The sequence below is a fragment of the Botryllus schlosseri genome, chromosome 4 (genome assembly GCF_051294905.1).
Source record: "Botryllus schlosseri isolate E-star chromosome 4, Bs_hap1, whole genome shotgun sequence".
Classification (NCBI taxonomy): domain Eukaryota; kingdom Metazoa; phylum Chordata; class Ascidiacea; order Stolidobranchia; family Styelidae; genus Botryllus; species Botryllus schlosseri.
The window spans coordinates 25,022,869-25,050,319 of record NC_137239.1 but is presented as its reverse complement, the minus strand read 5'-3'; the positions used below and the strand labels follow the sequence as shown (position 1 = coordinate 25,050,319).

Genomic DNA, 27,451 nt, shown 5'->3' with positions numbered 1-27,451 from the left:
GCGTTTCGTGAACAATCCGAACGTACGCAAGATACAGTGATTTTTATCGACACCGATTACTTGATGACTTGAAATTGACTCGTGAATTTTGCTCCGAGTCAATCCACATTTCTGATACCCGGAGTCAAGTCAAGTCATTTTGGCAAAGTGACTCGAGTCAAGTCAAGTCATACGAAAAAGGTGACTCGAGTCATCCCAACACTGCCAAGAAATGACTAGACACAAGGTAGTTACAGTCCCACTGATCGCGTAACTGCAAAAAACGATAATAGTTTGGTTTCTTGATGTGCATGAACGGCTCGACAACTCAAATTGTTGAAGCGTTGATCTACCAGTGCTGATACTGAATGAAACCTTTCCATAATCAGTCTATTATACTACATCAACTCGAGACACAACATGTATAATATTAGATTATTCAATATGTATGACGGTGTGAAAATGTGGAAAAATTCTGTACTGTAAAGTAGGCTATTCAGTATAAATTGAATGGCGAATAGTTCGTTACGCTACGGCTGCAAGACGGCTATTCAGTAGTTTTTTAATGAATAGTCTATCGCCACGGCGTCAAGAATTGGTCTAAACCTAAAAGTGCTTGAAGTAACTATCTGATTAACAAATGAAATTGCTACATGCTTGAAAGCAATAATACCAATAGTGTTGAAATATCGTTAAGTACATGTAGAAAATCCCTTATTCACTGCAATCAAGTCGATGAAAAAGTAGGGGATGGTCACGGCATCCGGTAAGCTTCCCGACCGCGAGGTAAAATACAATGTGCTAAAATATTACATAACAATAAATCAAGGTTATTTGAAAGATTCATGTCCGGATATATAAGCTGGGGTCAGGTCCGAGATGAATTACAACAACAAATCCCAAGACGAAAGGACAAGCAAACCAAAAACACTGCACAATACTACATAACACACTTGCGTCCTCTATACCAGTTCGTATTTGTTTGCATTGATGGTTGACGCCAGGCAACAGGCTAGTATCAGTCCCAGAAGCTGAAATGAATATAGGTATAATAAGTCTAGCTCTGACTCCATAAAGACAAAGGACATCCAGAATTCTTCATACACTGCATTATAACGACAACATACTGCAATAACAATATGCCCCGCAAAGACCATTAGGGAGTAGGGTTGTTCAAGGAGAATTTTTTTCCCAGACTCCAGACACCAAATTTGGCCCAATTCCAACCAGCTGGAGCCGCGGCAGAGCTAATGGGCAGGCAAGTACACTTTAAACCTATGTAGACAGCTTCAATGATGTCTGCCAAGTATCCATACCAGCTAAAACTTTACTGATATTACTGTATGTTAGAGCACAACCAGTTCGTATCCGTTTGCTGATAATAATCGAGTCAGTATTAGACTTGAAGGGAAATATTGGTATCGACTATTAGATGCTTCCACGCCCCCCAGTTTGAGAACCACTGGCCTAGCAGGACAGCCGCGGATACCAGTTATTCAGTCTTTGGTCTGGCCATGTTAGGGACTGAACCCACAACTCACCGATTAAGTAGCCGGACGCATCACCATTACGCTATCTTGCCTAATAATGGAATTAGAACAACTCCCTTTTCAAAAACATGAACTATAACTACTCAAACTCACCTTTCAAAATCTGCAATCAAAATTACAACTACTCACTTTTCAAAACCCAATACTAGAACTACTCGGTTTTCAAGGATCCACAACTAGAATTACTCAAAAAACCATTAGTTAGTTGACTGTCAACAAGCTAAATTTGTAATTTGTACAAGCCTGTTGCTCATACCTTGTCGAAAATCATGACAGCAGAATTCTCTTACCTGGAAGAAAGCCACACCGAACATAGCTCCGATCACCACGGCCAAGTTGTCGAAAATGTTCTTTTTCAGCTCCGCGTGACACCCCTAAAATGATGACACGGTGAATAACGCTTTACGGCAGGAACTCGAGAGTTCGGGTCAGCGGAGTTTGGATTTTTGGCTGTGAAACCATCCAAAATACGCATGGGAAAGCAGAGGTGCTGCTCAAGTAGATGTAGATTCGCCGTAAATTTCTACTTAATTACAATACAAGTGACAATTTCCAAGTAATGTCAAAACTATCGTGAGTGGAAGATGAAAATGTTAGGTCACAAAATACTCAAGTAAGTTTTTCAGGGCGCATCATCACAACAAACACAAAATGACACTTATTTCAATTGATGACATAAAGGTGATGCAAGCCTATCCCAGAATTACTACTTTTCAAAATCAGAATCGTTAAAAGTATATAGTTTTGCCAAAAAACTCCAAGCAGAAGTGAAGTAGCCAAAACAGAACCACCTGAGTGACGTTATGTAAACTATGCTCCAAAACTGTAGTTATACGGTTCAGTGTAATATCAAATTTTTATCCAATCAACGCACCGCAAGATCGCGATACAATGAAACGATAGGAAGGCGCCAAAACGAACTGAAGTAGTCTTAAAATCGAACACCTAGGCAAAGTAAACAGGAGGCATGCACACTGAACGAAAAGTAAAAGATAATATAAAAGGACAACCGACAAAATGAGGTGGCATGCGAGGTCAACATATCAGATCATGGTTCAGTAATCTCAAGCTTTAATTAGTTTCTGTCCAAAAAAAAAAACAGTGTGGCAGAAGTGGAAATAGAGGTAATCTAAAAACATGACTGCACGAGCAAGTAGTACTAGTAGGAATACTCTACTTGAGTGCTCCGTACTAAAAAGTAAAGTACTATAGAAGTACTCCACCACCCTTCTGTGCGGAGGCAATTTGAGCGAGGTTTGCATTTTGTCGATCGGAAGTTATAAGCCAGGAGTTGGTGACGAGGTTTTTCCATAAGTAGGCCTACCTGTTTTCCCTAATTTCACTAGTTAGTTGAAGATATTTCAAGGCGGCCTGCGAAACGCCGCACACGAAATTTGGCTAAGTCCAACTTGTAAGAGTAAAAATATTATGTAGAATCAGAAAATTTTTTTTTTCACAACGCTACTGGTGGAGTTGAAATGATCACATTTCCCCAGCCGTGCCATCGTCGACTTACAGTCGTGTACACGACGTCCGGTATGTCAGACGTTGTGACGTTCGTCAAATCGATGTAGCCGTCTTCCTCGTATTTCTTGCACTCGGCGTCGTTTTTGCAGCAAGACGTGGGCACGTTGTTGGTCGGAATCGACGTGTTCTCGGTCCACCAATCCGTGTAATTCTGAACTCCGCAGCAGTGTAACTGAAAGACGAAGTCATATAAACCAAGGGTGCCATAAGTTTTTGGACTGACCAGACTTCTTAACTTGAGAGGCCGTGGAAAATCTAAAAAATGCTGCCTTGTGTGATGATAAAAAAACACCAATGAACCCGCAAAAAGCTTACAGGAAAGCCGTTAAGATTTCGAGCAAAGCGATTTAAGGCAGCAGCCGAAGAGTGGGTGTGCTAACGACCATAGAACGGCGACAAGACTAGTACTCGCGTAATCGCGGCCCTTGATTGGCTAATCGGCTTTGATCGCTATGTAATAAGAGCCTCCCGTCTACACCTTGCTACATCTGTACATCACATTTTACCCAAACGCATTAATATCATGTATGTTATTGATTTGCACATTGGCAAATGACTCATCTCTCTCTGTCTCTCCATGGTTTCCTCGAGATTTCAGTGTGAAGTCATACATTGTCATAAACCAATTAAGTAACAGAATCCCCATTCAATTGCAACAATGTTGGATTTCACCATCATCGTAAGGAAGACACAATTTGAAGATATACTGCGGATATTTGATAGTCTGATACACACCTATAGGCACCAAGATAAATAATAACACACAGCTTGGCAAACAATAAGTTTGCACAAGTGGAACAGTGAAATGGTAAGTACAATATTATCATACCCCACATTATATAGGCCACGATACCAAACTTAAAATTGATAGGACCTTGCGGTTGAATTCATCACTTTACCCCGGTTGGCACAACGAATCAGCAAGTCCACATGTGTGGGCTGTGGGCAGCAATCTGGCTTTATCTAAAGATACTTACCGTGGACTGAGCCTGGTCGAAAGCACTTTTCGCGTCGCTGTCGCTCTTGTAATTATGCATCGCCTTCGTCATACCTTGCTGGAATCCTTCATCGACCTGGAAATATTTGTAGCTTATGACATTTGAACGAATGCAGGTGCCTGTCCGATTCCAGATATTTAGTAACCGCAGACGGGATAATCCAGGCTACTTGATTTATCCCCATGCATGAAGACCCTACGCTCAATAAAACTAACAGAATAGCACAGATAAGTAGTCCTTTGAAAGTCTATGTAAATAGGCTTATCATCATCCGAAGGTAAATACGGCAGATCGACCTTTCTAAAGTTCGTCCCGGCTGGGGACATGAATTTTGGGGCTTAGGCTACTTCTTTCAGCTACTTACAAATACAAGTATTTTCCTGATGGCAAAAAAAGATGAAAAACAGAAATCAACTGGAATATGAAGGCCATAATTTTGTACAAAAATTAAAAACAGTAGTAGCTTTGGGTTCTTTTGGAACTATATATGAATCAAGTATCGGGAGCTTTGAATCAAGCAATTGAGTACGGAGACGTTATAAGAGTATGAATAATGTGCAAAGGTAAAGTATGTACATTCATGCTATCACAATGAGAGTAATGCCAGTTCTGCGCCACAGTGTTGAAGTATTTCAACACGCTTACCTATATCGTTGTGCACAGCCCTACTCATAAAGACGATGGGTCTGTTCCAGTAACCAGGCCAGGAAAACAAGACTGCTACAGTAGCACGCAATTGCTCACAGTCCTCGATCGATACAAGGGAGAGCGCATTGATCGAATTAAAACGTTTCCTCTTTCGCACAAAGACAGGTAGCTAGGCCGCATCATTTCTGACATCATTTCAAAAGAGCTTCTGTTTGCGTGTTCACTTGTACACTGCGGCCAAAATCAAGGTCCCATCACTGCAAGGTGGTATTTGATACCGCCATATCCAATGCAGGCATCTTAGATATCAGTACCAATACAATGCCAAATATATCTAAGTGTTTATCTCGAAAAAGAGTCGAGGTCTTTGTAAAGTAGTTCAAATATCTTACTAAGCAGGCATTGTAGTTGCACAACATTCGATAGTACATTGAAGTCAGTCAAACTAACGGCGTTCTGAACATTAGGCGTTCTGAACATTCCAGAATCCAAGTGTGATGACACATTGTTACGGTAACATATTCTCGAGTACCGTAAAAACTGAATTTTGTTACAAAATCAATCGATACGGACATATTTACCAAATTTCAAGCATCGCAGTAACAATCATCATTACATTGACATACATTACAGGACATTTTTCATTCCTACAGGTACATGTCATCTTCATCAACTGAGATCAAGTGAGACAGTGTACATATGGATTTTATGTAAAATCCCAGCTCACCTGGCCTCGGAATACGATCGCTACTATTGCGCCCGCCAATTCGCAGATGAAGATCAGTCCCAGCAGTAGCCCATACTGAAACAGAAAGGAATCAGTATTGAACAATCAAGTCCAGGAACTTAAACTCCGAAGTCTAAATCCTTAAGATGTGTGCGGATACGCGGTCTGCTGATTTTCCCACACTGGTTCATGCTTTATGACGGAAGTGCTTACTGCTTATTTACCAACAAATAGATTTACCATGCAGAGCAACTACTATCATAGGAAACTGTAGAGGTTCAGTGGATCAGAATTCAGATCCCCTCAATCGGAAGTAATAAGGGATATATTCATATTTAGTTTCATGCTAAATACAACAGTTTGTAGGGGTATTATTATAATAGATATTGTTGTGACAGATAGAATATGCAGATTGCAGATTCAATCTCCACATTAATAATATGCTATTAGGCACAGAACCATTATACTTGAATATTGCGGTATGGCACCAGACACATACTCCTACAGAGCTACAGTAATACTATACTTCATAACCACCAATAGAGTGAAATTCGAAACCAGCATTACAATATTAATGAAGACAGTGGTAAGTGTAATACAATGCTATGTCACAATTGTCACATGACTTCCAGCTATACTGTGATCTTATTACAAATCAATGCATTACACAATCTCTCATTGAAAGCAATTGTGACATTACATTTTCCCCGCAGACACTATAGTAGCCTTAATTAATAGACTCTTAAAATGAATGCACTGTGGTAGAAATTATCACTGATAAATGTAATAAAACACATTTGTACACAGGAAGTGATTAAGCTCACTTATAATTCAACCTTTTTAGCCACAATTTATTTCAACACAAAAGTTCTTGATCAGATACAGTGTGGACTATGGAGCAATCGCAAAAAAATTGCAAAGCAGACAAAAGACATGTACAAGCAGCTTATTTGATCAGTCATATAATAAACAGGCCTAATCAGCATCACATGACACACCATATGCCTATGTTTGTTTCAACATTAGGAAAGCATATGGGCCTGGTGCATTGTTGGTCTGATCAATAAATCAAATAACTCGTGGAAAATCATGACGCTGACCAGTAGAACACCGATATTCAAATAAATGTATTCACCATTCTCAGTATGCACGTGTTTCCTTTGATCGTACCGCAGCAGCCCATGATGCCAACGATGATGATGAAGCATCCGACCCCGATCATGACCCAAGGAGCCGCAGAGAAGTTTATCGTGGACAGCTCGTCAAACATAACATATTTGACTTTCGCCAAGATTCCACCGACAAGGAAGGCAAGCCCGATGACCTAAAACACCAACGATATCAGCAGGCTGTCCGCAGTTTGTGTATCCATTGTTTTCCGTGATAATTTTGCGATAGATATGGAAAAAATTTTCCAGGATAAATGCAGTTACTGAAATTCAACACACTTAGCGCGAGACAGTAAAGTCAGCTTATCCGAGAGAACACTAATAGTCTCATTAAAACTGAGTCAATCGTGGCACATAAAATTGGATAAGATTTCACGCTAGGATTATCCCTGGTCGTCTGAAGCTTTTAAATCAATTAACAGCTTTTAATCAGGTGATTAGCATTACCTTCATGATCTCCGCCCAAAATGAGTCAAATTTGAAGTTGATGCTATTGATAAAAGCTAGCCCATGTCCGATTTGTCATTTTTACAAGCCTTCAGTACCACTTATAATGTTATATACCGTACTGCTGTGTCCACGGACACACACATAGCCTACCTATACGCCATCTAAGAAGTATTGCACCCCTAGATTGCGTGGTTTAGTGTATTTGGCAAATTTAGGGTAATGAACGGCAAACATTCATATGTAAAACAAGGGACGCAACCTTTAACAATTCAAGTTTCCAGGTTTACAATGAGCAATTGAGCATGAGCATGAACAATATTTCTTGAAAATCAGCGGGTACCCGGATACCAATAAAATGTTCAATTACCAGGCTATGAAGCAGTGAGCTATATACTTTTAAACCAATATTAACACGTAACCAAGAGGAAAGGAACCGAAAACTTCCCATATCTCTAGTTCAGAGAAAGTGACATTAAAAGATGCCCATAGGCATTATCGCGTACCGGTTTCGTAATAACTCTCATCTCAAGAGAATTATAGCTGTTGATCTGTAGGTATGAAATCAATTCCTGTTCATTAATAATTCAGTTCAGAAAGATCACCAGCTCTCTTTCAGACACAGATGGAGGCATGACTGGTTTGCCGACTGACTGCATGCATGAGGTCAGAAGTGTAATGATGAATACAATATAGCACATCAAGTATTGTCAACATTTCATTGACACCGTTAGCTACAATGTTGCTGACAAATACTAAATGTTAAAAGGCTACATCCGTCAACACTCTTTCACGTACAAAGGTAATTCATATGGATATCAACTCACTCCAGTACCGGTATGGTGTTGATATAATGTAAGGGATTATTCTTAGCTAGGCTCAATTATAAAAACATTTCCAAATTCAAGGGCAGATAGAGCCTCTTCAGATCATCCAAAATAAAACAAATACTAACAGACTTGCGTGATGTGTTTTGAAAGATAAAAAGGAACAAACAAATTAATTAACACTACCCTGGTTGGTCTAAAGCTAAAGATTATCATCAGATTGTGAAGACTTGACTACCATAGTTATCACTGACGAACATCCTAAACCTAACAGACGGGGTTCTGTAGAATGACTGCAGTACTAGCAACGTTTCTAAAAGAATATTCTATCAACAAAACCGTGTACTCACAAGAAAAATTAAGCTGAATATGGTCAGAAAAGTCTTCAGGCAAGCCATGGCAGGGGTGGTCTTCATTCTCCGAGACGTCATCCTTAATTGTTTGGAGTTTCCCCAAAATCCTTGATTTCCTCACTATCCCCAAGACGCAGTTAAATAGCACCACGTAAAAATATGCTGCCTTCAGAAATAAAAGAGAAACGTTACAAAGTGAATACGCCTATCACCAAGAATGCCGGATATGAGAAATACATTACGAGTATATCTATGACTTCCGCTGCTTTAGAATACCTAATAACTCATGTTACGGCGTACGACTGAAGCGCAGCAACGCTTTCGATATCCATCAGTCAGTGAAATGTCTTTGAGGTACGCAAGATCACAATACTACACTGGAAATTGACTTCACCGAAAAGGAAATACGTGCAGCACGTATCGGAAACGCCTGCTCAATCAATATATTTATGCTACACTCTCGGATCGAACAAATGTATCGCTGATCAAACGAGCTATGACAAATAAAATCATTTTATGTTACAAACGCAATTAATATTTGCAATCCAGCAGAAAGATAATCACGATTTCGTAATTGTCTGACATTTTACTATGATTTTTTTGTGATATAAATATTATCAAAGTTCTTACAAGATAGATCAACAAACAAAATGGTAGCGTACGCAAATATTCAAGGTGACATTCTGTAACTAAGAACTAGTTACTACCGAGGAGAGCCCGAAGGTTAGTAGGTCTATGACCAGGCTTCGAACTATTTTACAGTCCATTAGTTGGCTGCGATATCATCCTTTCTTCGGGTATTACTCCGTTGCTGATTTTACTTTTGGACGTGTTCCGCGTTTTGGAGGAGAAGACTTCATGGATGGCATTCTGCAGGCAGTGAATGTTGTAATCGATGAGTCCCCTCTTTCTGAACGATTCTTCACGCAATATCGACACTAGAACCAGAAACTTTGTGACCTCTTGCAGGTATAAAACTGTAGAGTTGTTCAATCTTATAATGCAGGCCGAATCCATTTGACAAGCGCACTCTGAGGACTCTTCCTTCCCGTAAATACAACTCATGTCGATCATAACATCGATCATTTCGCAACACAACTCGTAAGACTGCATGTCGACAGGAGAGATATCCGTCGCGATGTAGATCTTACTCACAACATCAAATAAAAAGCATTTTTCGATCCCAGAATTAGAAATGAAAACGTTTAGAAGATTTTCCAGCGTTGGTAATTGGGGTATTAACTTTTGGACGACTTTGCTGAACGCTTCAAAAATCGAATGATCGTAAATTGAGGTGAGATAAAAGCTGAGGTGTAGACCGTCAACACAGGCTTCACGTAATCCCTCATTAGCACGTTGGTGTATTTCTCTTTGCGTGTCCATCTTTTGTTCATCAGTCAGCCCGTCGACTTTGTGAATAAACACTTCGAACTTGATTTGAGGGTTACATTTAAAAGCACACGTCACTGTTTTATGCAGGCATTCTAAAGCGTCCATGTAATCGTCTTGGGCGTCGATTACGAAAATCAACGCACCCGCCATGCCGAATATCATGTCTACCTCAAATGCGGGGTCGAAATAATCGATTTGCCCGGGGATATCCCATATTTGGAAATTGATAAACGTGTCGCTTGAGATGTCGTCACGAAATATGCTGGCGGTACTCTCCAAAAATAAGGTCTCGTTTGGCGCCATTTTGTGGAATACCACGTTTTGGATGGATGACTTTCCACTACGTCGAAGACCCATCAGTAAGATTCTAGGTTTTTCGCCTCCAGACGCAGAAGCGTCGCCTGCATCGTCGGAACTGTAAGTCTTGCAGTAAGAGCCGACAGGCACGTCGTAAGGTTCGGAGGAATCCATTAAATTTATGTGGCTACGAATATACTGTGAAGAATATTAATACAGATATCAATGAGAATCAGCCTGATTTAAAATAGACTTATTGAACAGAATGGCAACAGTCAGCAGCACATTTTTATGGAAGTCAAATCGTAGCAGTGTTAGTACGGTAGCTCATATCCATTTTCTACATCGTGGGGAAAAATCAAGTATCAATCTCATTATGTTCTATTTCCGGCCACATTTTGGCCATGGTTACGTTTGGCATAGTGTGACTTGAAGAAAATAAAAATATGAAAAAAACTTGATCTTCCCAATTGATATCAAAAACTAACGTTTGCTACACGGATTCCACTGCGACGAAATACACCAATGACATAGTAATATATCACATATATTGGTAAGTGCTATACCACATTAGGAGATGACCTCGAGCTGCAAGCTACAGGCTGCGGCCAAACTAACATTGTATCTGCTGGACTGCTGCACTGCACTGTTCAGGGCCACAGGCAAATAGCCTATATCGGCAAAGGGCCAATACCACAATGACGGATAGTTTCCAAATAGCTGCCGAGCCTATCAAACCATTCCAGAAGTTTTATGCGTTAAAATATTATCCATCAACATGAAGTCACCAGACTGAGATAACAGTCGACCACAGTAAACGCAACACTACCGCAGACGCCGGGTTGGAATCCCGGTACGCTTAGCGTAATATCTTTGGTGTGCCAAGACGGTTCTCTGCGTCACACGGTGTGTAGTCAACTTGGTGTGCACGAGACACCGATTCCATATTGGCGCAGACGCAGAGTTGGACACCTTAGAAAATATCAAGCCTTTCCAAACTGGGTTAGAATTGTCACTAGTTTTTTTTTTAAATTGGATTATATTCATAATTACGGAATACCAAAAAAGTGGAAATTGAATTAAATTCCGACCTAAAAATAAATCAAATACAACAAAATTCGGCACTTCTTCGTTATTCCCCACACATCCAGAAGTGATCACCATGAAACCAATAAATGATTCCCATGAACATGTGAAATTTTATAGACGTCAAAATGAATTGTTTTTCGCGTTGGGGTGGGATAGACGGATATTAGGGTTGAGGAGAGGGGAGATATTAGGGTTGGGGAGAGGGGGATGTTAGGGTTATGATTAGGGTTAGGGGAGGTGGGATATTAGGGTTGGGGGAGGTGGGATATTAGGGTTAGGTTAGGGTTATGATTAGGGTTAGGGGAATATTAGGGTTAGTGGAGGTGGGATATTAGGGTTGAGGAGAGGGGAGATATTAGGGTTGGGGGAGAGGGGGATGTTAGGGTTAGGGTTATGATTAGGGTTAGGGGAGGTGGGATATTAGGGTTAGGGGAGGTGGAATATTAGGGTAAGGGGAGGTGGGATATTAGGGTTAGGGAGAGGGGTGATATTAGGGTTGGAGAAGAGGGTTAGGGACATGATATCCCACCTCCCCTAATCATAACCCTAATATCCCACCTCCCCTAACCCTAATATCCCACCTCCCCTAATCCTAACCCCTAACCCTAATATCCCACCTCCCCTAACCCTAATCATAACCCTAACATCCCCCTCTCCCCCAACCCTAATATCTCCCCTCTCCTCAACCCTAATATCCCCCTCACGTAACCCTAATATCCCCCTCTCCCCCAACCCTAATATCTCCCCTCTCCTCAACCCTTATATCCGTCTATCCCACCCCAACGCGAAAAACAACTCATTTTGACGTTTATAAATTTTTCTGTTTATGTTCATGGGGAAACATTTATTGGTGTCATGGGGATCATTTTTTCGATGTGTGGGGAATAACGAAGAAGTGCCCAAAATTCAAGCTCAGTTCATCTCAAACAGAGTTTATTCTCATAACTCATAAGCATGACAAATGTCTGCTGTACACCAAGCTTGGCCGGTTCCGCAATGCAGTTCTCATGTATAGCAATTTTAGGTTTACAAATACAGTACGCGATTAAATTAAATTACCAGTCCTCAGTTCTTCCAAATTGTTCCGGCAGTGTGCTGACTATACCGACTACCCAAGCTCGGCGCTTGTTTCAAGGCAGAGTAATGAGTATCTATCCGAATCGGCGACATTCGACCATCTACAAGGCAAATCACAGGCGCAGATGTACGTCCGTAATTACTGGAAAGCAATAACTAGCTTAACGAAAATTAGGCCAAGGTCCAAAACAGCATTCCATTCCAATCAGCCATCATAACAGAATATCATGTGACCCTACTAGCGGTAGCGGTTTCGAAGGCTACAGGGAGAATATCGGAACCGGATTCTGAAAAGGACTACACACTACATGGAGTCATGGAAAAAAAATCAGTTTTCTGGGGTTGAGTAGAGTTTATTGTGATAATATTTGATCCTGTCAAAACACCATAATAGTAGTCTTTGAAATCAGACTATAGATCAGGGTTGTAACCAAGTCACATGGTTCCGAGTCACGAGTCAATCTGACTTTTGTGGTTTTGACTCGAGTCGAGTCGAGTCATTTTCAATTCATCACCGACTCGAGTCGAGTCGAGTCATTTTCAATTCATCACCGACTCGAGTCCAAGTCCAAGTCACCGTTTCAAGGGTCAAGTCCGAGTCATAGTGTTATGACTCGAGTCGAGTCCAAGTCACACTATTGAAGTCATGTTCAACTTATGTTTTCAATCCTGCTTGGGTGATATCGAATTCCTTGCTTGCCAAACATGCTTATTTTGTCCCTATCATAGTCTTGGCACAAGTTTATTTAGTTAAGCAGATAACAGACAGTTCCTGGCCTCATATACCGATGCTACAGATAGACGAGACAGGCCGCCAATACGATAACGTTACTAATCTTAGAACTTTAAATCAAATATCTGTCTTGTCAGTCTGATATATCACAAATAAAAGCATTCAGTTTTTATTACGAGCACATCGACGACCGCTCACAAATAGCTTATAGAGAATTAACGAATTCACGTCTACATACTATCTGATAGAAGACCTATAGCCATAGGTTGTATACGAATTCACGTCTAGCTAGATACAAGCTGGTAAAGAATAATCTGATAAACGCTTATGTAGAGGTACAGTTTTGCTTTCACATCATATCAGGTGGTTGACCAGAAAAAAGGTCAACTTTCCTGCTCAGCTGCCGAAATAGTCGCCGGAGCGTTACTTTAATGCTGATTTACTGTTGTCTTAGTCTAATTTGCCCTACATTTACCCAAAAAAAATTCTCAAAAATGAGGACAGAATCTCAAAAAAGAGGCTGCTTCTTAAAATTGTTAGATTATCTAAAAGAACTTAAATTTGGCTTAATTCCAACCAGTAGAAAGCAATGCTAAGAGAAAATATTTTGGATTAATTACAAATAGAGACTTTCGAAATATATACCGGCTACCTCATGATATTGTCAGATTGTGTAAAAATATGATTCATAGAAAATTTGGCTCAATTCCAACTAGAAGAAGCGGAGTTATTAGAGTGGAATATTTTGGATATGAAAAAATAGTCGACTTATTGCTAGTATGTAATTATAATATATGAAATCATTTCTCACTAAAAATACTCCATGTATTTTCAAATCCAAAATTTTCTCCTCTCATTTCATTGATTCCACTTTTTCAAATTAGGCCAGATTCAGTGTTCTTTTTATGCAACGTAGCAATTTTATCAAGTAGCCAACCAGTAGAATAAAAAAGAAGGTATTTTTGATCGGCCCTATTGTACAAATATCACACAACATTAGCCATTCATTATTATGACGTGCACAATGCACATACCTAACAAAACGTCAAACGGACGGAGGGTATTGTGTGTTTTCACAGACAGCAGATCAAATCAATGAGTTACACTTGAAAAATACCAAAGTGGAAAGGAGATTCTCATATATGTTGAGGTGGCATGGCCTTAGAATAATCCACATCCACTGGATACACGTTCCTCTGGTGCATTAGATGCAGGAATTGAAAAGCAATTTTGAACCACACTGAAGAGCATTAGATACTCATCCATTCTAGTCGGCCAAAAATGCAAAGAATCATCGCCTTCATATCTACACATGAGCTTATCAGTCTCTTCCAAGTAGGCTATTTGACCATCTGAGTCATTTCTTCGGCTCTAATTGGACTTTGCTTCGATTGTTTGCTTGTATAATTGAAATGTCTTGAGTACTTTTATGGTGGAGGATCTATTACCTCTTCATCACTGGATGATTTTTTACAATGCATTGCTCTTTGCTACTATGTACCATTGTCTTTTGTTTTTACGGCGGCGCATATCTGATATCAGACGAGTGCAACGAAAGCAGTGGTGACAAATAGCGATGTCGACAGAATTCGTCACATGCGCTGATCTAGCCATTGTGATTCGCAACTTGCTTCACCTTCAAGTCACATAAAATAAGCCGAGTCAATGACTTGAGTCGAGTCATGCGTAATGACTCGAGTACAAGTCGAGTCAATCCAAATATTGACTCGAGTCGAGTCGAGTCATTTTCCCATTTCAAGAAAATGACTCGAGTCAAGTCGAGTCACAAAAAAATCGTGACTCGAGTCTGACTCGAGTCGAGTCATGACTCGAGTCATTACAACCCTGCTATAGATTAATGACCGATGTTGGTAACTGCGGGTTTCATCGATTCCTGGAGTAGGAGTAAAGCTGACCGAAGTATTGTAGGTTAAGCTGACTCTCATTGTTGGGTTATTATTTTTATCTGAACAAGTCACACACAATGTACAATGCGATAAGACACAATGCGATGTCATGAACAGATAGGAGGATGTCGAACGACACGCATCAGTAGCGATCCTTTACTCTAACATCCACCTCGGCCTAGAGTGCCCGATGTTACAGTTCTTTTCGATGTTGATCTTCTTTGAAGCCGGGTCCTTTTTTACTAGTTCTTTCCATTCCTTGTGAGTACTTTCTTTCGTCGTCTTTCTCAACGTAACCTGGAAGCATATTGAGTGTCACATTCGATACTGGAAGTCCTTTCCTGGGCGTATGATGTCTTCTTGGCAGCACACGCTCATGTCGAAACTACCACAGACTTACAGATAATGAATAGATAGCGCAAATGTCGACGATTGACTGTCCAGGAGGGTCACCATATTTTGGAATCGGGAAAGGAGGACACTTTGTCAAAATTTTCAAACTTAGAATACCGGAGGAAAATCTTGAAAAATTAGTCAATTTTTCCCACTTCGTAGTCGGTTGACTAAAACAAAGGTCAACTTCCGCTCAGCTCCAGAAATACCCGCCAGCAGGCCGCCTGGGCGTCAGTTCAGTGCATGGTATCTCGGTCGAATTTTGCCCGGTGTTCAACCCAAAATTCTAAAAAAGAGGACAAAATCTCAAAAAGGAGGACATTTAGGCGTCATCGGAGGATATTTTCGAAAACCCGAAAAAGGAGGACAAATCCTCCTAAAGGAGGCCGTATGGTAACCCTACCGTCCAGTGTCCACATTTGGAAGAAGGATAGGAGGATGCCGACCGAAGCGCAGTTGCCGTCTTTTAGACTGACATCTACCTCGGCTTAGAGTGCCCGCCGTCACAGTTACTCTCGATGTTGATCATTTTCGAGGCCACGGCCGTTGCTAGCGATTTCCATAACTTGCGAGTGCATTCTTTCGTCGAGTCATTCTCGTGTCTCATGTCGGAAGAAGGGGAGCCCGGACAAACCTCCGACGGGAGTCGAGCCGAGGCCGCCCGATTCTTAGACGCTTATCGTCACCAGTACCCGAATTCAATTCATATGGAGATGGAATTCAATTTGGAAATGTCCCAGCGACCATCATCGCAGATGAATAAATCGGAAACCGATTATAATATGACTTATTTACTATATAGATGAACAAACCTTGCTGTAGGAAAATGTAAAAGAAGCATCTATTTCGGAAAACTACTCGGTCACATGTTGGAGCCGTAACAAGTTGTAGCCGTATTTCGGAAAACTACTCGGTCACAAGTTGTAGCCGTAACAAGTTGTAGCCGTAAATAACAAGTTCCAATTATTTGATCACAGAAATTTTACGAGTAAAATTAATCCTGAGTTAAAAATAATAGATACAGATAAGGGTAAAGGTAATGGGATACACGCAAGAAAATTATAACGCACGCTGTGAGGAATTGAGTACTCTAGCAACGGAAATTTAAGTTCACTTCAGTGTGACAAACGGTCAATTTTCAATAGTTCAAATCACATTGATGAAGTAAAGCATGGTAGGGGTTTTAATGTTCGATGTTCGAGCAACCAACAGGGATCGCATAATAGCTAGAAAACTTCACTACATGCGGAGCCACCTTTATTATTCGATGAAATAAACCAAATAACATTGATGGAAAATAAGGTTGATTCATGTGGGGGTGATATATGGGAAATCTGAGCTCCTCTATAAGTGGATTTCTCATGTTTCAAGATGATTTGATATCAAAAACTCAACAAGTAAAACTCCCCGCTGACTTCAAATTGATAGGTACAATGAGAAGAGACTTATTGCAATATACCTGGGATTGGTATGGTACAACCACGCATCTTTATGGATGGAAATCCCGCTTGGCTTTGATGTGGGTTACATGTAAATAACCCATTCCGATTATCTATCCCACCTAACCACTCAAATTCCACCTGGATACCAAGTGGGCGTGCTAGCTGGGGAACCGTTGGTATAGTCACTTCGTTACATGACGTTATTTTGTGACCTCATGTCTGCTATGATGATGAAAGATATTGAAATCGCCGAAACGTACTAAAATAAAAGACTGTTTTTTTTTTTTTTGGGGGGGGGGGGTCAGATTGCCAGAACAGGAACATTCTGCGCCAGTCTTTTAAGGGCCTATGTACTATTAACATATATATATCGAACTTTTCGATCAGCAGTCCTTTTCGGCCTAGGTTTTCTCGCTGCCGATCGTTCTGGCACACTTCTCAGAGTCTCATAATACATGGACTAAAACCTAATACGTCTTGGCAAGTCGTCGTGGTAATGACCGACGCCCATTTCTATAAATCATGCGTGTTTTTCTTGGGGAGGGGTACCCACCCATTGGCGGCTGTAAATCGGTCGTAGCGCGAAAATTATTTGTAAAAGTTGCATGGATTTTCCAAAAAAGAACTCTATGATTTATATTAATTCACGAAATAATTTTGGGCCCCCTTCGAGCTCGCCCCCAATCCCAGTAGGGGGGTTTGCAGTGCAGCAGTTGCGGTCCTGCCTACTCCAGATATTAGGTCTGAGGAACAGTAGCAGACATCGATCTGACAGCGAATGCTGGCTGACTATAATGAAATTGCGCATACAGCGCGCAATCAGCTATCTTTGTCTATACGTAGTTACGTACATTTCCGAATTCCTATCGCCCTATAGTTTGCTGACCAAATGATGTGAAGTAAACTGAATAGAACAGTAGCAGCTATCGATCTGACAGCGTATGCTGGCTAGGGCTGGGCACAATGATTCGAGTACTCGAATCTGAATCGAGTATTAATTTTAATGATTCGAGTCGAGTAGTAAAAGACGATTTTTTCGAGTACTGAAATTGTACGCTCCTCACAACTGAAAGTTAATGAACAAACAAGAATTCTGGTTTTGATAATATTTTCCACTGGGGAAGCCAAGAAACCTTGATTGGCCGTGTCGTAGCATGATAGACATAGTACAAAGCTACGAACGTTACTGGAAATAACACATTTCCGAAGTCATGATCGTTCCACAACATTGTCAAGAAGTGCAATGAAGTCGGTATGGTCGAAAACATACCGAAGTATCATTAATGTGACGGATAACAGGTATTATGTTCTTCGTGGTGGCATAAAAGGTACATATTTGAACTTTGACATAGTACATTCTGCTGTGACGTCATAATGAGTGATACTCGAATACTCGACTCGAAGCATTTTACGTGATTCAGAGTCGAATCACTCAGGTACTCGATTTTGCCCAGCCCTAATGCTGGCTAACTATATTTGAATTGCGAATACAGAGTGCAATCTGTTATCTTCGTCTACACGTAGTTGTACATTTCCGAATTCCTATCGCGCTATAGTTTGCTGACCAAATGTGACGTAAACTGAATAGATCAATCTGGAAGGACAATTTTGCGCCAGCAATATTAGATCACCCATGTCTTTCGTGAACCCGCACTTTCCGGGTTGTTCACTATACCAACTCTCCATCACAGTTACCTAGCTGAAAGTGCCAACCTCCTTCCTTTCCGATAAACATCCCACATGCCATTCAGCACATCGAGTTTATTACGTTGTAATCTATATACATCACGGGGGACTGGGAAGTAAAAAAAAATCTCAACTCAAACAGTAGTCAACGACTAGACGATTAATACAGTAAAACACACCCTGCGTTAAAAATAATCATACAAAATGCAGACAAAAGAGGTTTCGTAAAAGACCCTGACTGGTGTAGCAACAAAATGTCAATTCCAACCGGAAAAAATAGAGTTGTTAAAAGTCTTAATTTGCAGACAGAACGATTAATATACTCAAAGCAACACGAACAAAAGATTTAGAGAGTAATCGCAGGTAGAATACAAAACTTGTTTCCCGTTTGCTTCAACTCGGTTCCGACACAACCATGCCACTCCTGGCACTTATTCTTTTACCAAATTACTAAAACACAATACGTGTCGTACTGTGTACCGCGCATGGACCTGCCGCTACTAAATTCCCGTAAATAACTTCCAAAATTCTCAACCCCGTCCAGCCATCATGTACAATAGTAATTACCAGTGCTCTCCAGTCCCAAAACTCTGCATTATCCGCACTTATGCCAGGGACCCAACGCCGCGTTCAATGTACAGCGGTGAATCGAGTATGCAACATAGTACGTCGTAACACTTTGCTTGAGGCCGATAAGGAAGCGGCTAGTCATCTTTGTTGTTTTTCTCCTCCACTTTCTGATTCTCGCCCTCCTCCTCAGCCTTGGCGTCTTCCTCCTCTTGTTGCCCGGCTGTTTCATCCTCGTCTCTGTCGGCGCCATCTTCTCGCTCGTAGGGACCGCCGTTGGTCTCGTCTTCGTAAGGACACTCTCTCGCGATATGTCCCACTCTCTTGCAGCTGGAAATAAGATGTCAACATCGTAGGCCAGGTTGTCATCGAAATGGATCAAACCAGAGTTGTGATTTTTTCATGACTCGACTTGAAACATGGAAAATGACTCGATTCGATGCAATTCGTGTATGGACTCGACTACGGTAGTACTCGAGACTCGGATGGTCAAGACAGACATTTCCTTGCAACTTCGAAGAACAGGAAGTTACCACATTATTGGAATTTCGTCTATCAGTACTGGTGATACTGTGTAAAGTGAGAAACATTACTATATTAAGAATGTGAGGCATACAATATCACCCTAACAGAGTTGTAAAATCGCGAGTTCAATCCTCAGTGGACACAATGACTCGGACTCGGGTCTCAACACTGTGACCCGGACTTAAATCTTTGAACCTTGACTGGGACCTTAACGTGAATTGAGAATGACACGACTAGATTCGAGTCAGAACTATATAAGAAGAATTGACTTGTGACTCAGGACCATGGCACTTGATCTCAACCCCGGATCAAACATAGTAATAGACATCGTTGCTACTCATGTTGCAATTATTTATCAATTGGAAGTAGAAATAGCCATTTTGAAGATATGTAGAAGTACAAAATGAAAGTAAGAAAAGTATCAAAGTAGTTTTGAAAAGTAGAGGGTACGCATACTTTTAAAAGTTAATCGGTGGCAGTTACTTCAGAAATAGCGGCATGAGGTACAATCATCAAAAACATATTCAGAAGTTACTGTAATGTCTATTTCCAGCGGTTCCCATGACGATTTTCGAACATGAAAGTGATGCAAACTTATTCCAAAACTAATCTGCTTTTCAAGATCCAAATTTGGTAACTACGCAATTAGGAATCGGAGGTGGAGAAATCCTATTAGAAAAAATTCAGATTGGTAAAATCTTGCGGCTCAAACAATAGTACCGATACCGCCCGTTATGCAATTTTGTAGCAAAATGAGTAACGTTTTTGAAATACAGGCCTATGGTGGATACATTTTCAATTATTTTCGATCAAAATTTGCCTCGGATAAAATATGCCCGAAAACAAGAGACCGAGAGAAATAGCCTAATCAGGCGTTTGGGTCGCGACCCATGCAATGCCCTGAACTAGTTTCAAAATGATTTGAAGCGATTCAAGTTAAAAACCGTTTCTCAATTCCTGAGAATGCCCAAGAGATTTGTTGAGAGAAATTTACTTTTTATTCCCATGCGAGGCTCATCGATCCAAACACCAAGGTACTTGATTTTAGCCAGCCCTAATCACCAGTCACTGTTCCTCAACAAACTACCAAATGACTGTTAAACCTTCACATCCAGAATTAGTTTACAACAGATTACCAAGACTATGTACAATCAACATGTGCATTGTGCAATAGCAACGTGGTGCTTTTTAATATGTAGAAAACGCAAAATGACCAGATGAGCAATCTAAAAACATGACATACCTGTAGCATTCAGTCGACGGGCAAGCAGACTGCAGATGGCCCGGATCCCCGCAGACGTAGCAAGTCTTCTCGTAGCGCGGATTCTCTTCCGGACATTCCTTGGACGAATGGCCAGTCTGCTTGCATCTGTAGCAAGCTCTCTCCTCCGTGCAGTCGCGGGCGACGTGACCAGGGTTGTGACAGTTGTAGCACACTGTGATATTCATTGTTTGGTTATGATTTTCAAGTTGAAAATACCACACTATGTGGAATTTGTGAATACTTTTGTTGTTTCAAAGCAAATCAACTTGATGAGGTTTCTGCTACTGTATGTCAGAAGCAAATCTTAAAATACGTGGACATGTCTTGATATGCGCAAGCACAATACACCAGCTAACTAAAGGTTGACCACAATAATGAGCTCTGCTAGTTAGGCCTACTACCAAAATACCCGCAATAGTGGTAAGTAGCCTACTCAACAATTGCACACAATTAAACACAATTACATACACCATTATTTCAGGCATACCCGTCGATTGAATTGCTCACAGACAATCGAAACGAGTTGGCAGTCTTGGCACAGTAGGATGTTTCATTTCAAGCTGGCATTCTGCTAATGCGAGCCCTGAAGTTTTAGCAGTTATGAAGCAAAACTACTTCTGATGATCTGGCCAAGTTCAGAAAATCATAAGTAAGTTTATCAACCATGTTGCAAATTTATAATTTTCGTAGATCCCTAAAAATGTCATGCGGACCCCACCCGGTTGAGATCCACTGAAATGGTCTCATCTCAGGACGTTGGAACCTTTCGGCCAAAATGGGTGGTTAACTACTTGTGAGATTTCATACATTTGACATTTCACAGGATTTTCCATCTGGGGTGGCAGTAATACGAGTTCCGCCTGAACTAGAAGCCATAGTCTATCTTTAAAAAGCAATCACGAGTTGCACTGTGGCTAAAATTCTTAACACTGTTCCCTAATCATCCAGCTAAGAGACAAATATACAAAGAATGTAGAAATGCCAACCGAGAAGATGCCAGCTCAGACACGGGTTACAAGATTGCACCTAACAACTTACCATCTTCCTTGTTGGTACAATCTCGAGCGATATGTCCACTCTCGCCACAACGATAGCACCGTTCGTTCAGTCTTCCTCTACCGCCTCCGCGCCTGTACCCTCCCCCGTTTCTGGGATCATTCACTTCAAACAAAGAGTTGATGTGTTACCTCTAATTTTCAATATGAAAACGACGGAATGCGTCTGACGCCATGCTTACCTTCGCAGTCTCGCGCATAGTGGCCAGGTTCCCCGCACCGGTAGCAATTCTCTATAGAGACAAAAGAATTTGCGTCGATTTGTGAGAAAGATGGAAAGAAACACCTTGAATCTTGCCAATACCGGCAAGATTGTACAATTCAACAATGCACAGTAAGTAGAGTAGTTTGTAAAAGTACAAGAGACTGAAAAAAATGAGTCAATACAATATGAAGCTGAGTGCCAGAAATTAATAACATGGTGAATAAGAAATGTAGTGTCCTACATCCTCAAAACGTTGCTCTGTCCTATTCCCAGCACGAGAAAAAGCAGCTCAATTGTCAAGTTGCATCGATGCATAGGTGTGGAGTATAGCCTAACGTTCTTCTTCCATGTAGAACTCAGCTCAGGCATGTATATTGTATATTATGTTCAATTTTAGTGCAGTTTTATAATCATAGGTTGAATCACGATCCTCCGGTCAGCTGCACCAGTGAACCATCATCGAAGTAATAGCAGAGGGGGAGTACAGGGCAAGGTTATTTAAATCATGATCATCATAATGGCACGGTTTCAATCAGCCGTACAGATCATTAAGAGCTTCGTTCAATGTCACGACTAAATCCAATTACCCAAATAACATGGTATGTGTATCAATCGTATCATACCGACTGTGTTTGCATGACTTGAGCTGTATGAAAATCACACATTTAGAATTGACCAATTGATGGTGGGAGACCTATAGAGCTCAATCGGTCAATTAACGTGGTAAAGCCGAATTATATGAGTATGATCTATTAGACACAGGACTTGAATCTAGTCAGCGTATTGTTTCTGAAGTACAATAATCCAAAATTTACCGTCTGTTACAGAACCTTAGCAAATCTAGGTTACCATACTTTTCATACAGACAATTATTTATGGACGATGGTGCTGCTAATACAATCAGTATCATAAAAGGGTGCTTGTGTGACTATGCATTGACTGTGTCACTGCTTGTGCACTTTCCGGTGTCAATGGGAAAATATGGCTCTGAATTATTCAACAAGGAGAATAGGGATTGGTAAGTCGAGGATAAAGCTGAGGCATTCGAGACAATGATGAAATGTGAATGATATACAGTCGACTTCATTTACGCTCATTTTTGCCCAGATTCAACGAAGATCGATATATACCGTTTCACGGTCATAAGCAGACAGCGCATTAAAAATACTGTAGGCTACAGTTATGTGATAAACGAAATGCTACTGCACTATACTGCAGAAATGGGTTGTCCAAATTAGCGGGATTCTTTGTGTGCAATTTTTAATTTTGTTCCATTCCCAATTATTTCCGGGTTACCCGGTGTACGAATTAAGCGGAATCAACAGTATTGGTCTTTTCCGATATTTGAGCTACAGAATTGAATACATCTGCAATTCATATTGGAATAAACCCGAATAATTTTGGCTTACACTTTTCAGGGTTAACATCAGCAACTAGTAGAGAACTGGAAACAACTTTGTAACGCGACAATCATATCACCAAATATGAAGTCACCCGCATGAAATTTTCAATAATCGAGATAGCTTAGGCTCAATTGGCACTAAGTAGGTTGGCGTAATTGGATAAAATTCGACTCCAAGGCGCATAAATTGAAGTTCTTTTCACCATGTTCTTTCCAATTCTCTCCAGTTGCTATCGATTACCCCTGACGAGTGTCAGTCAAAAATACATTTCCTTTTTCAAACGTAAGTATATTATTCATTTGCATCCAAGTTTGGTACCTCCAAGAAGCTTTCGAGCTATGGATTGATGCAAACATGTAAACCGTCTATAAAGCAAATATAACTTCTCATACCCTGGTCCTGATCGTCTCCATATTGCCGTTCCCCATATTGGCGTCCTCCATAACCACCACGACCTCTGCCACGCCCACGGTACCCACCGCGGCCCCGGTAACCACCATATCCACGTCCGCGACCTCTCTCTCGGGGATACTCGTGGTTGTCGTCATTCGAATGACACTCTCGTGCGAAATGACCAGGTAACCCGCACTTGTAGCAAGCCTTTGGCTGCTCGTAATCGACTCCGCCCTGCACACGACCAGGCATATCTCAATGTTCACAATACAACGTTTGTATGAATAAATTAGAGATAGCTATCTGTAGAAGAAGAATCGTAGGATGCTCAAAACATACCGTCTAGTTATGACACTGGCCGAAATCTAGGCTACATATTGTACAACAGCTGACTAGATAAAATCAGAGTTCGTCAGAAACGAAGTACTCCTTTTTCAGAGTGCTCGACTGAGTGATTCCCTTTGTACTTGAGCAGTTTCCTCAAGGCAAAATTATTTATATATTATACTTTGGATTTATCAAAGTAGAAATCAGTTCAAGGACAAGTATGCTTTGGTTTTATGTAATTGTCACAAAATCGCATCAAAATAATTGAATAGCCTATGTATAGTTATCCCTATGTATAATACGCACCCTTAAAATGGCATGCAAATTCTGGGGAAAAGCCTGTGCCCATGTGTAGTACACACCCCGCATTCACAGTACAGGAGTAGCTATGTTTTAGTATACGATGTCATTCTGTTTTGCGATGTCACTGTTGAACAATCATGACATAACCATCGCTATCATTATACAATTAACGGCATTGTCCCTAAACGATAGTAGATAGCAGCCAAAGTCTGCGGGGCTGCCGACGCGATAGTTCAGGCCAGCGACATGACATCTTGCGCACAAGGCCTATTGCAGATGCGATTGCTCAGGCCAACAGTTATGTCGTGTGCACCAGGCCTCGTGAGGATTGCATCGCGCGCGTGCAGCAATTAATGACCTAATTTCGCTCGCGTCGAGACAGGCTAACCAACTCAGCAGGAGATCGCATGCTGCGCAGACGACTCTGGTTAATTAGGAAAACGCTTCTCGCCAATTGGCAGTGCGTTACACTGATAATACGAATTACTGGGCACGATGGCTGAAAGTGACGAGCGATTGGAAACAAAAATGAAGAAAGGTGTGATTTCAAGTTTTTTGTCGAGGAGTTTTGTTCAAGGCTTGTTGTACCCATGTATATAACAAACCCCCCTATTTTAGGACAAAAATTCGGTAAAATTTTGCGCATTATACATGGAAAATTATGGTATTTAATCTGAGCGCTTTGGTTATGAGCTATAGGATTAGCAATTATGTTGCTTTTAGATTGCTGAGCAGTAATTGACACTAAGTAAGCAAAAGTGACGACGGGTGTCGCGTATATATCTGTAGGTTAGTTATCTAGTTAGACGCAAAGATGCATCTTGCAATTTTAAATGTAGCCATCTCAGATCAACTGCCAAAGTAATGCGACACGTAGACCAAATCTTCATTTTGGAATTACTGTGCAATTACCAGATCTTATATTATCTACTCCCACAAAAAGTTCTTTCAACATGTTTTGGAAATCGCTACTGCGAGATGTCTTAAAAATATGAATGGATAATTTACTCTTCTATTTGGTATCGGTAGCTTCTCTACTCTACACATCTTATATCTCATCACCATACGGCCCCTAAACATTCTACCAAGAATAACAGTCACTCCGACAGGATTCGACTCCTGCTATTCTTATATAGCAGAATCTCAATATCAATCGTAATAGCATGAACAAAATATTACAACGGAGGCCAGTTAGGGATATCTTAACAATTGATTTTCAAGTTCTTAACAAACAGTGAGACCAATATGGAATCGGTGTCTCGTGCACACCAAAGATTCTACTGACTACACACAGGTGTGACGCTGAGAACCGTCTTGGCACACCAAAGATATTACGCTAAACGTACCAGGATTCCAAACCGGCAGTGACAGCAGTACAGATTACAGTAAACTGAATATATAATTAAACGGAACTACTAATTTACACCTTATAATTTATAGTATATACTTCTGAGTCGTCGTGCTTCATGTATATTTCTCGGTTGACCAGGCCTTGCTATACTTACACACGGTAGTAAATGAATTCGTTGGATTTTCCGAGTAAGTATAGCATGGATTATTTTCAAAGGTTTCGTCCAGAAAACACTGATGACAACAATGGCAATGATACACGACGTTGCTTCAGTTCATGATTCTAGAGCGTAGAGCCCTTTCATTTTCTACAGTTAGACAAATTGCGCCTGTATGGAATCGGGGTCGTGTGCTCGCACAATTCTTTATTTTTTCATTTTTTCAAAATTAAATTACCTTAACTTGGAGAATCCTCGTCGCTCACCTGTTATAATTATCCTGGTTAACGGCTATTTAGAAAAATCGATCATACTGAAATCGCCCTACAACTTTACAGAGGCTTGCCTTGGGCAAACGCGCTTGTTTGCGCCATATGCCCCACCCCACCTCTTCCCCGACGGCATAGCGAATCACTGAGTAGCTCGAAGAAAAGCTAACCTCACGTTTTTGGATATCGCTTTCTCGACAGTCGCCATTCAGTGGTCATTGCAAATTGTGACGGGGCTATGGATCTGCGCGGGGCTAACGGGGCAACTTTCGAAATAAGTGATGTAAATGACGAGATTTATGACCTTCAACTTTAGTTATATCATGTGAAAAGATCAACCTGAGGCCTTTGCTATCCTAAATGTCTTAGTAGTGTAGGAAGAAATGACAGTGTTGACGATGGGACCGTCCGTTCCGTTGATATTGGTCGTCCCATTCACAATTTCATACATCGCGCTCTTTAGCGGTTACGTCGCGGCCCACTGCATCCTATTTTTTCTATTTGTCAGGGAACTGTGGATATTGGACGGTATTTTCACAGCCTTTATAATGGGTACGGTATTTTGTCGTTTCAAAATAGCGTGATATTTTCGATACAATATTTGGAAGCAGTATGCGTTTGAGAATACTGGATCAATATTTTGACGCATCGACTTCCCTGTCCAGTACCTGTCTCCGTATTTTTGCAACGTGCAGTACTTGTAGTCTCTACGACACCTACATCCCTTTTCAACAGTGAACTATGTTTCAATTTCGTCTTGAAGATAGATTGGAGTCACTGGAAAATAGACAAAACCTCGTAGGCCACATAACTGACGAATCTCTGGCAGCTAATGCACTAGCGTCGAGGAAATATATCGATGCCTGTCTGTCGGCAAATGTCGAAAACAGGTTGACCAACAATGGCAACCGTGATCGAGGTTGGTGGTGGCAATGGCAACCGTGATCGAGGTTGGTGGTGGTGCTTACTTCCATGCTGACCAGGGCCGTAACAGCACTTCGTCAGGCCCCCCCAAAACTTTGGTCTTGGGCCCCCCATAGGCTTATAGACCTAACTTCTGGGGGGCTTCGCCCCCCAGACCCCCCTCTGGCGTACACTGTTTACCGCCATTTATCATATTCATTGGGAGTTTGTTCAGTGAATCAGATTTTGTCGCCTAAGCGCGCGAAGCGCGGAAAATTTCTAGAATTCATGATTGAATCGGTCAGTATGATCGGGAATTGCCTATATTGTTATCAATTTTTATCTTCTCTCTGCTCGCGTAATCAGATTTGCCGGTAGAGCTGAGTGGGGTGTGTTTGAAAAGGTAGGACCACTCCATTAATAATTAAACATCTTCAGGCGTATACCCGTTGGCAGGAACGAAACAGCACCTCGTCAGGCCCCCAAAA

The 27,451-nt window shown here is 41.0% G+C and overlaps 3 protein-coding genes across 4 annotated transcripts in view; all 3 read right to left on the bottom strand.

Annotated features, from left to right (window-relative positions):
* Positions 1–387: 387 nt before the first annotated feature.
* LOC145437523 (tetraspanin-7-like) lies at positions 388–8,455 on the bottom strand. The gene is made up of 7 exons (XM_080314788.1): positions 8,223–8,455; positions 6,565–6,753; positions 5,430–5,504; positions 4,034–4,129; positions 3,046–3,228; positions 1,820–1,903; positions 388–1,010 (listed from the first exon to the last, which is right to left on the bottom strand). Exons 1-7 carry the CDS (start codon positions 8,301–8,303, stop codon positions 942–944), a joined length of 777 nt encoding a protein of 258 aa, XP_080170914.1. The 5' UTR covers positions 8,304–8,455; the 3' UTR covers positions 388–941.
* On the bottom strand, positions 8,392–10,839 carry LOC145437521 (ras-related GTP-binding protein C-like). Its single transcript, XM_080314784.1, has one exon. The coding sequence runs from the start codon at positions 10,086–10,088 to the stop codon at positions 8,982–8,984; it is 1,107 nt and encodes a 368-aa protein (XP_080170910.1). The 5' UTR covers positions 10,089–10,839; the 3' UTR covers positions 8,392–8,981.
* A 7,462-nt stretch (positions 10,840–18,301) lies between these two features.
* Positions 18,302–27,451, bottom strand: part of LOC145437552 (uncharacterized) — a 122,666-nt gene continuing 113,516 nt past the window's right edge. The window contains exons 2-7 of one of the 2 annotated variants that reach the window (XR_013914683.1): positions 23,653–23,956; positions 21,835–21,885; positions 21,636–21,758; positions 20,577–20,769; positions 18,706–19,138; positions 18,302–18,665 (exon numbers count right to left, since the gene is read on the bottom strand). Coding sequence is in view for 1 of the 2 variants with exons in the window: in XM_080314820.1 (XP_080170946.1) it covers positions 18,946–19,138; positions 20,577–20,769; positions 21,636–21,758; positions 21,835–21,885; positions 23,653–23,905 (813 nt within the window). In the remaining variant the exon portion in view is untranslated. Of the gene's footprint in view, positions 19,139–20,576; positions 20,770–21,635; positions 21,759–21,834; positions 21,886–23,652; positions 23,957–27,451 lie in introns of both variants that reach the window. The other variant, XM_080314820.1, reaches the window with a different exon arrangement.